Genomic DNA, 13,696 nt, shown 5'->3' with positions numbered 1-13,696 from the left:
TATATTGATGGAGAAAAAATCTAGAAGTATTGGAAGGAGCTGCATATTGTATTGTGAAGAGAGTACCAGCAAAACAGTTAAGTAAGTTTTGTGCATTAAGGCCTAAATACATTTTTAAATATGCGGTTGTGTTTATCACAACTTGAAACATGTGGTTGTATTTATCACTTATCTTATTTGTGTGCTGCTTTGGCAACTAAAATACTCATTCCATTTATTGCATTAAGAGGATAGAAAAATATGTATTTTTCAATCCTCCAACATTTAAATACTGGGTCCATGAAATGTTCATTGTCACACCGTATGGTGTGACAATGAACATTACATGGACCCAACATATTCGACCGACACACTATATGAAGTTAAGTTATGACTGTCACACTATGTGAATTTAATTTTGAAAATAAATCAAAGGCCTGAACGCTTAACCACAATTTTATTTGTGGAAAATTTTTATATTAACTATTAAAGTTTTTCTTTTAAGGGATGTTGATCGTTGTTGATGTTTGTTGATGATTGTTGATAGTTGTTGATAGTTGTTGATCGTTGTTGATGTTTGTTGATAGTTGTTGATTGTTGTTGATCGTTGTTGATCGTTGTTGATGTTTGTTGATGGTTGTTGATAATTGTTGATGCTTGTGTGTAAAAGGAGAGAAGATGCCCCAGTTACCAAATGATATCTAATGAAACTCCCAATTTGGCTGTATAGAAACTCTTAAATTGACTGTATAGAAACATACATAAAAAACCCAAACAGTTTATGTAGAAATTATGTAGATAATTATGATATATCTATCAAGATCAGAGAAATTATTAAAAATTAATAAATATTTAGAGAAGCTAACAGTTTTCAAACCCAACTCAAAATATTTGGTGTCCTTTTAGATCAAGTATTTTTTAAGTTTTTATTACAAAATAAAACTTTATAGGTGTAAAGAAAAAATAATGAAATAAATCATTATGTTGATTTAATAAATAAAAAATAAAATTTTTTCTATATGCAAAGCGACAACTGGTAAAAAGTTAATAAATTAGGAAGTGAGAAAGAAAAAAAGCTTTTGCCAATATATACCCAGTATCAAATATGGATACTTGGTTTTTTCAAAAATGTAATTATTCTTATCATAAGTGTATTTATTCTATAAAATCTTATTGAATGAATCTTTTAATTTGTTTGGTTTTCAAAAATGTTATTGTAAAAATGTAAATATTTTCCGTAGATAGCTAGCTACTATAATATGATATGCTTATGTTTTCAGAAATTTTAGTTGTAATAGTTCATAAAATTATAAAATATTTCAAAAAAAATCCAGATTGCCCATTTTTTGAGTTTTTTAAGTGTGAACTATTATTGGGCAGGTTTTTAAATGCCAAACCAGCCACGAGAAATATATGCATTGTTGATTTTCAAAAATGTTTATATTTTAGAAGAAACAACTTTTTTATTTTTTCCTATTCATTAAATTTTTTTATCAAATTAAAAACCAGACTTTTGAAAATGTTGAAATTCACTGTGCAACCAGCATAAAGTGATAAAAACTTGGAAAAAATAGCACATGCAGATACATTTTTACTTGTGAAAATACGCTTTGGATAAAAATTCATCAGACAAAGGTTTACAAGAATATTATTTCAGAATGGCCAGAATATTATCTCAATTATAAAAAGTCGATTCATAACAGAAAATTTATAACAAATAAAAAACTGGTTGTCTCTGTAGTAACATGGTCTAATCAATCAATCGTTATGGACACACAAAAATCTTATTTGTGATGCATAATCTAAAAAGTATATAGATCTTTATGATAATTATAATTATAAAGAATCATAAAGATCTTTTTCTTATCTCTTTCATTTCTTTTTTCCATGCTTTAATTTTTAAAAAGTTAATATCATAAATATAAGCAAAAGAATTTTTTTTTTTTTTAAAGCCTATTGTTATGGTAACAGCTTCATGTGGTATTGAACCTAATAAAGTAATTGGATATGAGTCTCTTGTTGATAAAGCACTAAATTTAGCTTCTCACTCACCAAAGCATATTGTTACTGTACAAAGAGAACAGGTATATATATATATATATACTTTAAATATTTTTTTAAAATGGTAGTATATATTTTTATTTAGAATATAAATTTCCAATCAGTGATTGTGATTGGTATTAGATATTTGTTGAGTATTTTTAGATTTTTATTAATAACAATAATAACATTGTGGACTAATGAATTATAATGGAAATTTTAGCAAGCAGAAAAATTAAGGGAGGAGGGGGGAGGGGGAAGCGTAGTGGTAAATTAATAATTATGATTATAAATTTTCAAAAAAGAATTTATTTAAATTTTTTTTTTTCAACATCTTTTCTTTTAACAAGGCTGCAACCAAACACTGTTAGAGTTGGAAGTTACTGGAAAAGAAAAGAAGAAATATGTAGAGCAGGATAATGATTAACAAACAACTTAAAAGATTGAAAATTATATGAATTAGGAAAACCAGATAAAGGAAGCAAATTCCATAGAACTGATGTTCGAGGAAAAAAACTAGACAAATAAGATTTTTTGGAGCACTTAGGAACAGTCTCAGTAAAAGGATGACACTTAATTGAATGACAAGTAACACAAGAATGAATTATAGTAGATGGTACAAGAGATGCTAGCTTTTTAGAGCAGTGTCCATTAATAGTATTTATAGAAAAGAGAAAGAGAAACAACATTATGACAATGTGATAATGTTTAGAGGTTTGCTGCAAGAGCAGGTCCAACTATGTTTACAATGCATTTTTGCATCTTGTCTAAAAGACAAAGGGCATTGTTGGAAGATCCGCCTCAGATATGGCAACACTATTCCATACAATGATGGATTTGAGATTTATAGAGATAAAGAATAGAATCCTAGGTAAGAAAGTGGCGCGCATAATAAAGAGATGCACCTTAGCATATGCTAATTTTGCAATCGATTTGATATATGGTTCCAAGAATGATCGGAAGCAAAAGTCAATCCTAGAAAATAAAGGGTAGATGCACATCAAGGACATTACCGTTCATAAATTTAGGGAGATCTAGATTATTGCGATAACGATTAGCTGAAAACAATTGAGTTTTATCTGAGTTAAAGTTCACCAGTCACTGTGAGTCCCATGCTGTAGCAGAAGTGAGATCCCTTTCAAGCTTAAATGCTCCCTCCAAGCAATCAGAGAGTGTTGGCTTCTTATCAAGACAAAAATAAATGGTAGCATCATCAGCGAACAATGCCACCTAAGATGTAAGAATTTCTAAAAGATCATTAATGTAAATTAATAAAAGTATAGGGCCAAGGATAACCTTAAGGAAACCCTGAAATTACAGGATATGAAGAAAAGTGCTGTCCATCAAGGACAACTTTTATACTATATTGGTAAGAAAGGATTCAATAATCTTAAAGATGTTACCTGATTCACTGTAAGAAGAGAGCTTATGGAAAAGACCACTATGTCAAACTTTATCAAAGGCTTTAGAAATGTCAAGAGCAATAGCCTTAGCCCCTCCACATCTATTTAATGCATGATAATCCATAATAATGATCAGAAAGTAAATTATTAGATTCAAGATGAGAGATTAAGTGTTTGCTACACTTAATCTCTCATCAACACTTAATATTTTACAGCTGTTGATGGAATCAGCCTCTCACCACATAGCTACCACATAGTTTGGGAATATGCTACCACATAGTTTGGTAAATATACTACCACATAGTACCACATATGCTACCACATAGTTCGAGAAACCTGACTATGGCTGGCCTCAGAACCATAAAACTGAGTTTTAGAGCCGTAATCATTAGGAGATAGAAAAATGAGTTGCCTAGTCATAATAACAGAGACACAAGCAAAACCCATGCATTAAGTCAAGAAGATTCAACATTCAACATCCTAAACTGGAAACAATGTATTATAAATACATCTGCGCCAGCCTAATAGATGAAGAAGGGATGTGAGGCTGATCAGCAAGTAGAATCTGTTTACCCCTTAGTCTTAGCAAAAGCATTAGTAGCTCGACGATTAGGTGTAATATGCTCTTTTTAATCTTGTCGGTTTTTTTTAAAACTACAACATAAATTCAAAAATTCTAAACAAAACAGCTTAAACAAAAAGATTTTTAATTGTTAAAAAATTGTTTTTTATATTGTACATACACAATACTTAAATATATGATCTGCAAACTCAACTTATCTACTGTCATTAGTACTGACGTTTACACATACAGATGTTTGTCCATAATGTAATAAGTGGGTTTTTTCCATTTGAATATTACATATTGCTTTTTGCATTTGCATATTACGTCTCTATTAATATTGAATATCTATTTAATTTTAATTTTTTTTTATGTAATTTTTATTCATGCATTTTTTGTTGTTATGGATAAGATTATGTGGTTTTTTAAATATTTCTTTTATAAATTTCCATGCAATGCTGCTATGCAATATAGTTGCACTTATTTAGTGTACCCACTTATTTACCCACTTAAAAAATCATTACAAGCGGTATAAAAAGGGAAAAAATGTTTTGTAAGTAACAGTGTAAGCAAAAAAACATTTATAGAAAGTTTTAAAACTTATCTTATATTATACATATATTATACATGATTGTTCCTTGCAGGACCCCCAAACTCAGCTTAACATATTGGCGTTTACACTTAAAGGTGTTTGTAACGCTATACAAATGGAATTTTTACATTAAATAAAAATGACATAATACTATTAATTTACCTTAGTTATTATAGCTCTGACTTAGCTCTATGAATTAAGTCAGAGCTATAATATAGTTCTGACTGATTCTGAAAGAAAATTCAATCAACCTCAAAGCAAAAAGCATAGCAACTATAATCGCCTAATCAGAAACCTTGCCACCTATTAAATCCAGCAAAAAGCGAACTTGGCATTGTCAGCAAAACATACTTAGATAAAGTCAACAAGGAAATAAAAAAGAAACTAAAGCTAAACCAATGGAAAAACACAGCAGAAGTAATCAAATGGTTTACAAACATAAGCAACAAGCAACACTGTGTGTTTATACAACTCAACATAAATGAATTTTACCCATCTATCAGAAAATATATTCTAAACAATGCTTTAATATTTGCAAAACAAACACACTGAATTCAGCGATGAAAAAACTAGGGTCATAAATCATTGCAGAAAATCGCTATTATTTTTTTAAAATGAAACATGGATAAAAATGTGTACAACGATTGTTTTGATGTCACAATGGGATGTTTTGACGGAGCCAAAATATGTGAACTAAGTCTTTACAGAGACGACCTATTGATGGTAATGTGCAAAAAAACTACTGCACAATTAGACAAAATCAGAAAAAATATAATTGAGATATTTAAAAACATCGGATTCAAAGTAGAGATTCAAACCAATCTAAACAGCGTTTAGTTTCTTAGTGTAACTTTTAATCTTCAATAAAAACTCCTTCCAACCTTTTAAAAAACAAAATGACCAACTACTTTACAACCACACTGAATCAAACAACCCACCTCAAGTCCTTAAGCAAATCCTTCTCTCCATTAATCATCGACTATCACAAAATTCTTCCTAATAAAAAATATTTAACTCATCAAAAACAGAATACGTAGAAGCACTTAAACAAAACTTTAACGGTTTTTAAAACTTTAACTTAAAGTACAACCCAAAAGATAAGACACCCCCTTTCCCCCAAAAAAAAGGAATATAATTTGGTTTAACCCACCCTACAATAAAAGCGTCTCTACCAATGTTGGTCAAATCTTTTTGCAATTAATAGATTAGCATTTTCCACCTTCAAACCCATTGCATAAACTATTCAATTGAAACACCACAAAAGTTAACTACAGCTGCTCAAACAACATTTCAAAAGTCATAAAAAGTCACAACAAAAAAATAAATTCGAAAAACATAACTGAAAATTTCCCTTTCAATTGCCAATAAAAAGAAATCTGCTTGCTGAAAAAATTTTGTAGAGCAACCGACATAATTTACAAATTTATAACATCTTCCCCAAACACACCCAGTTAGCAAGTAATTGGTTTATCAGAAGGCCTGTGGAAAATGAGATATGCAAACCACAAGCAATCATTTACCAATAAAAAACTTTCAAATTTAAACACTTTTTCAATATATTTATGGGAAACTAGAAAAAAACTCTAAGAACCACCAGAAAGGGTCAGGCTTAGGGTTAGGGTCAGGGTTAGTGTTAGATTCAGATTATCCTGTTACTGGTAACATGTAACCTAGTACAATCTGCTTCATGTCCTGCTGCCTTGTAGGATACACCTTTTTAGGCAAAGGCTAAGAGATGCCAACTCCGACTTAAAAGACCCCCTGCCTTGGGGCTCTTGGTTTAGTAAAGGCTAGAGATGGTGTCTCGATAAAAATACTCATCTTGGGTAGATGTTAAATGCATCTAGCTACTGTCTTGTAGAAGGCCTCCTAGGCAAAGACTTACGGGGTAATCAGGTTCTATCTGTTGACCAGGCTGGTGCAGATGTATTTTTAATACATTGCTTCCAGTTTAGGATGTTGAATGCTGGATCTTCTTAACTCAATGCATGGGTTTTGCATGTGTCTCTGAGTAGCTCTAGCTAGTTAATGGGTAGCTCTCAGAGAGGCTGATCCCATTAACAGTTGAAAAATATCAAAGTATTAACAGTGCCATGTTGCGCATGGATGGTGTCCCTGTTTGTACTTTTGGTGTGCTTTGCCAAGGCAACATTTGGAGCCCTTTGTTACGGCTTAGGGTTTATTAGTAGTAATGAGGCAATTGCTTGGGCAATTAAACAGTGTTCTATGTACTATCTATGCTTTGAGTCAAGTTCTTCAATCTAATTTAAAAATGAATAAAGTACTAAAAACTATAAAACACAAAAAACCATCATCACCAAGTTCTCTAAACCTATCATTCACTAATATTGGTGGTCTTCGAAGTAACTTTTCTTCTGTTGAGTCTTATCTCTTGCAAAGTTCACCAGACCTACTTACTCTTTGTGAGACTAATTTGAGTTTAGCTGTCTCATCTTGTGATCTTAGTGTTGATGGTTATTTTCTTTTAATTCATATAGACTCCAATAATCACATGCTTGGTCTGGGCATTTATATTTGAAGAACTCACCCATTTGTCGTGAAACTAGGTTTGAATCCACAGACTATTCTTTTATGTGCTTTCGTTTAGCACCACTTCACTCTCTCGCCTTTCTCTTTGTTCTATATCGCTCTCCTTCATCTCAAGACTGCACTCTTTTTGATGTTATTTCTGATCATATTGACCAAGCCCTCTCTCTTTATCCATCAGCCAATATTGTTGTTGTTGATGACTTTAATGCTCATCGCACTGAATAGCTTGACTCTAGTGTCAGTGTCTCTGCAGGCATTTAGACCCACTACTCTTGCCTTTCTCAATCTCTAACACAAATAGTCAACTTTCCAACTCGCTTTCCAGACAATCCAAATCAATTATCTTTTCTCCTTGACCTATGTCTTGTTTCTGATCCTAGTCATTGCTCAATTTTTCCACCTTTACTCTTAGGTGCTTCTGATCGGTTTGATCTTTCTAAATCTGTGATCTCATTCTTCTTCATCATCTGAATCCCCCTATCATCGTACCTCTTACAACTACCTTAAAGCTGACTGGGACTCTTTCCATGATTTTCTTTGTTATGGCCCTTGGGTAAAAATCTTTTGTCTTCCTGCTGATAACGGTGCTTCTTACATAACTTCGTGGATTCAGGCTGGCATTAAATTTTTATTCCCTCTCGACGATTCCAGGTCAAGCCTCACTCTTCTCCATGGTTTTCCTCCCATTGTGCTGCTGCAATTGCCAATCGAAACCAATACTTCCATATCTATCAGCAAAACAATTCTCCAGAAAGCAGACGTCTGTTTATTTCTGTTAAAAACCATTGTAAAAAGGTTTTGTCTAACGCCAAAGCACGCTATTTTCAGGTCATGAAATCTCGTATTTCATCACAAAAATTAGGCTCTCGTGACTTCTGGAAAATCTTTAATAGTAATAGTAATAAGGGCAAATCTGTAATTCCACCACTCTTGTATGATTAAGACTTTGTCATGTCACCTAAAGACAAAGCTGAATTGTTTGCTAAGAACTTTTCATCAATATCATCTCTTGATTCCACTAATTGCGTTCTACCAGAACCGTCGAACAGATTGACCGATTGCTTGACATTCGTATCACTCCAGCTTCTGTATCTAAAGTGATTTCCTGCATAGACTCTTCTACAGCTTGTGGCCCAGACAACATACCTGTTATAGTCTTGCAGAAGTGTTCTCCGAAGCTATCGTCTATACTTTTAAAACTATTCAACAAGTGCTTATCAGAGTCTTGTTTTCCAGCCTGCTGGATAATGACATCTGTTATCCCTTTTTTCAAAATTTCTGGAGAGCGATCTGATTCGTCTAGCTACCGTCCCATTAATCTTCTTTCTATCATAAGCAAGGTTTTTGAATCTTTAATTAACTAACACTGAACCTCTCATCTTGAATCTAATAACTTACTTTCTGATCATCAATATGAGTTTCAATCTTCTCATTCTACAGTTAACTTGTTAACAGTAATAACCAATAAGTTTTATCGTGCATTAGATAAAGGTGGAGAGGTTAAGGCCTTCGCTCTTTACATTTCAAAAGCTTTTGATAAAGTTTGCCATGCTGGTCTTCTCCATAAGCTTTCTTCTTACGGTGTATCTGGTAACATTTTTAAGATTATTGAATCCTTCCTTTCCAATTGTAGTATAAAAGTTGTCCTCGATGAACAGCACTTTTCTTCTTATTTTGTAACTTCAGCGGTTCCTTTAGGTTCAATTCTTGGCCCTATATTCTTTTTAATTTATATTAACAATCTTCCAGATATTCTCATATCTAAGGTGGCATTGTTTGCTGATGATACTTCAATTTATTCTTGTCATGATAAGAAGCCAGCACTCTCCGATTGCTTAGAGGGGGCATTTGAGCTTGAAAAGGATCTCACTTCTGCTATATATATATATATATATATATATATATATATATATATATATATATATATATATATATATATATATATATATATATATATATATATATATATTGCTTGTAAATTTTACTGACCTTTTCATTTACAGGTAATTCAGTAAATGGAATTGTAAATACTGTTATATCGGTAAAATACCAGTAATTATATTAGTATCTATAGATTAATACGAATATAACGATGTAATACCATTTTTCTTAAATAGCATTTTTTCAAAAAGTAACTTTGTAAAAAATTGAAAAGATACAATGTCTTATCTCATAACCGAGATATAATTTTTGTACAAATTAGTCCAGCTCCCAAAAATACTATTTCAGGTTCAACACTTGTTGGATGACTGGTCATTAAACAATCAAAAACTGTGTGAAAATACTCCCCATGTTTATTTTCTTGTGAAAAGTACTCCTACTAATTTTTTATAATTTCTTTCAGATCTTTATGGTTACTTTCTTATAAGACTTTCTTACTATGTAAGATATAAGACTTTCTTGTATCTTTTTTAGTAAGAAGATAAAGTTTTTCATTTATAGAAAAATCAGCATTTTGTTTAACAGTAATGAGGTTGTTATTCAAATCTGAATCAGATTTATCATTGAAGTTTCTTGGACTGCTATTTTCAGATTCCGTATTAGTGTACAAAATGCTTTCTACAATGTCAACAATTCTTTTAACAATTTCAGATTTACTACTGATATTAAAAATACTGTTTTGAACAGAAAGAACCACGTTAGGGTCTGTTATATAGTGTAAAACATTGGAAAGTATCATTCTTCTCTCATAAATACAACTTAATTATTCTTTTTTTTAGTGAAATGCCTAAAAAAGTGTTTTGGTTATTTAATTTATCTAGCATAAATTTTAATGTTAGATTGACTACATACAAAATTAACCTTTTCAGTGCAAAATATTTCAAGGGCTTACTTAATAGGTTACAAGTTTTATATTATATTTGAAAGTAATTTTACTTTGCTTTTATCAAACTTTATGCCCATTTTTAAATCAATCAAACTTTTTAGAACATCTTTAAGTTTTAAAAATCAGTATGCTTATTAAACTACTCTATCTAGTTTTACATACTAAAATTAGAGGAAGTTCTTTTCTGATAGTTTGTTGAACATATTTTTCAGTAATTTATCATTCTTGGTTAATGATTTCTGAAAATTCTTACCGCTTTCTGGATTTTGTAATTAAATAATTTACTTTTGCATTTTGTAGAACAAGATGGGTAGTCTTGGCCGCTTCATGGTCTACTTCAAAGTTTTCAAGTTCAGTTTCTGAATAATCAGAATCAGAATCAACTTAAGTATTACATTAGCTTCACATTCATTAACATCTGTACATCTGTTGTACTAATATTATAAAGTACTTTTATTATTGCCAATTGTAGGCTATGTACAATATATAACTGACGGTTTGTATTAAGTAATTTTACCATTCTCTTATTAATGGCAACTTTATCTGATCTTATGCAGACAATACTTGACTATATTAAATTCTTTTCAATTAGTTCTGTGCTTACCTCAACAGGTGTAGATTCTTGAATCCGACTCAATCCAAGATCAATCCAAAAATTACTGTCATTTCCATGAATAATTATATTTATATACTGGTGGTTTTTACTGGATGTCCATTTATCTGTGGTAAGAGATTGTCCATAAAGTGTGTATGCTCTGAGGGGAAGAGGGGGTCTGCAAATAGCTAATTGCAGATGGAAGGGCAGTTATAAAAGTAAGGAAACACTAAATTAAAAAAAATATCATAAAATGTTGGATAGGTAGGTTAAAAGCATAGTTACATTTAGGGAGAAGGAGGGTACTTTTCTTATTTTGGCATAATTGATTATTTTTAATGGTTTAGGACGATTTTGGTATCTCTGTGTAGCTTTTTACTTTCATTAGCATCTTCAAATCTTCAGATGTGCAAAATTTAAGGAAAGGAATGTCATCTTTTGCAATCATTCTTAAAAGTACAGTTTCAACAGATTCATTTTTTTTTTTTTTGAAAAAATAAGTAATTTTTGATGCTACAGCAGTTGACGGTTCTTTTGAGCATTTTTCTATTTCTTTTTAACACAATTTTATATTAACTCTTTTGATGGCCAGGTAAACCACTAGTACTTCCACCTGTTTCTGTAGGATGATAGAATTCCAAATAAAATTTTTACCCATTAAAAGGTATTGTAGTTTTTAAAAATGTAAATAAAAAGAATTATTTTCCTTAACTATAAAAAAAGTCAGCAAATTTTATTAATTGATTTTGAAAAACATCTATATTATTTCAAAGGGTTTTTTTATTACAGTTGTTAAGTTTACTTGTGCGTTAAGTTCAAACAAAATAATGTTTTACACTCTTAAGGTTTATAATGTTATTGACAAGAAAATGTATATAAATAATTTAGTTAACTTAAATAACATGTTCTTTGTTATATAAAAATAACCAGCAATTACGAATTTAAGCAATCTTTACATATCAAAAAACCTGAGTTACCAGGTAAATTAAAAAAATTTACCCGCAATTTGGGTTTTTTGATTTTATTAGTTAATTTATTAATAATTGTTATTATTTGATTTATTAATTAAAAAAAAATAAAAAAAAATTTTTATATATATTTATGGAAGCTGGTGCAGAGTGAGGGTACTGGTACAAAATGTGTTTTTTAAAAATAAACCTTGTTGTAAGTGGAGAAAAAACTAAATAATGATTGCTTTTAAGTTGTTGTGTGACAAGATGCTACTATCAGTTGCATTAGTTTCAACTGGTTGAAATTGTATTAGATTTTTGTAGTACTTAGTAAATATGATTAAGAAGCTTTGATATAATTATACAAGGTATTATTATATGAATCAGTTGTTTATCATTACATGCGATACAATAAAGCTTGTATCCGTTTAGCTAATATAGAACAGGATATTATTAAAGCTTTTGAATTGTCTAAACTTTTCCTAGTTGTTGAACTGTTTTTGTCAACAAGCAATTGTGTATGATATGTGGGTCATTAAGGGTATTTACCATTTTGCCCCAAGTGTAGTAGTGTTTTTTCAATAAATTCTAGACTATATATAGATATATGAAATTTTTATGAAAATAAAATAATTTTTCAAGTTGAATACATTTGTGTTCCATATACTTATGTATATACATATGTATATACATATACATTGTGTTCCATATACATTCCATATATATTTATCTTCCTTTAAAAACTTTTAATTTATAGAAAAAATTTACGAGTAACAAATACAAAACACCATTATGAATGGTAGTTATTAAGTTAAATTACATAGTAGCAATTATTAAGGATTTATATGTTAAATTACATAGTAGTAATTATTAAGTTAATAATAATAGCAATAGCAGTAAATATTAAGTTGCTAAAATTTTTAATGTATTATATGTAAAATAATTTATTTAATCAAATTACCCCTGAAATATAGAGTAAAAGTTTTTTTGAAAAGTTTTGATATTATTTACAGTAAAAATACAGGTACAGAAATTCATACAGTGTAAGCAGTAACTGATATTATTACTCTTTATCAACTAATATATTTTATAGACGCAATATTAATAAATAGATAATACATTTTTTGTTAGTAATTTAATGTTTTTGAATTTCAGCTCTAAAGTATTTTCAAAACAGTATTCACCCCAAATTGAATTTGTTATACACCATGCACCATGCACCATCAGTTAATGGAAAAGCTGTATTTCAAGTTCAGCTCATTTGAACTCAAAAAGTTAGCTTTTGAGCTGACATATAGAAACAATAAAAAAACTCACTTTGTACAACCTTAGGGTTTTTGGTTACTGGTATATAGGTTTCATGAGAGTATAGAGGTTTCACAGACTAAATCAGCTACTTGTGCCATGGGCTTTATGTGAGTGGTTATGGCTCACTTCAGCTGATAGTGGTCATTTGTTTAAAATCAGCTGATCTTGGAAGTTTGTTTGTATTAAATATGAATGTTTTTCATTTTTTTTTGCTGAAAAACGCTTGTTTTTTAATTTAAATAACTTGCTGAAAAAATAGGTGAGATAATCTCTAAGTGTCTACACACAAAGATAAGTTTAAACAACAAAATTGGGGAGATAATCTCTAAGTGTAGACACAAACATATATTTAAACAAAAAAATGGGGAAGATAATCTCAAAGTGTAGACACAAACATATATTTAAACAAAAAAATGGGGGAGATAATCTCCAAGTGTAGGCACAAAGATAAGTTTATCTTATCATTTGATTTAAATAACTTATTTTCCATTGTGTCTTTCATTCTAAACATCAAAACTCATTATACTGTAGTTTGTAAATTTTAAGCAGTTTTTTTATTTTATTGATGTTGTTCTTTTTTACTAATGATTGCTAATAAAACTTAAAGTTCTATGAGAATTGGATTTTTTTTACAATTTTTTTTTTCTAAAAACTCATATAATAGAGCAAATTAAATTACAATTTAATTTGCTCTATTATATGAGTTTTAGTTAAATTTTTAAAAATTAAAGTTTCTGCTGTTTGTTTTGTTAAAATCTTTATTATTCTTTATCTATGTCCAGGAAAGTCCGGGAACGCATAATCACTGATCCAAGTTCCTACATTTATTTCAATGCAAGGTTTTTTATCACTATTGTTGGTGACATCCATATTCAAACATAAACAACTTA

General features: G+C 30.1%; 1 protein-coding gene across 1 annotated transcript in view; it reads left to right on the top strand.

Annotated features, from left to right (window-relative positions):
- LOC100213614 (acyl-CoA synthetase short-chain family member 3, mitochondrial) overlaps positions 1 to 13,696 on the top strand; it is a 101,040-nt gene that overhangs the window by 40,046 nt on the left and 47,298 nt on the right. The window contains exon 5 of the mRNA XM_065790996.1: positions 1,932 to 2,063. Coding sequence (XP_065647068.1) covers positions 1,932 to 2,063 — 132 coding nt within the window. The remainder of the gene's footprint in view (positions 1 to 1,931; positions 2,064 to 13,696) is intronic.

This window comes from Hydra vulgaris, chromosome 02 (assembly GCF_038396675.1).
Source record: "Hydra vulgaris chromosome 02, alternate assembly HydraT2T_AEP".
NCBI lineage: Eukaryota > Metazoa > Cnidaria > Hydrozoa > Anthoathecata > Hydridae > Hydra > Hydra vulgaris.
The sequence above is the reverse complement of the archived record's forward strand: the minus strand, read 5'-3'. Positions and strand labels throughout refer to the sequence as shown.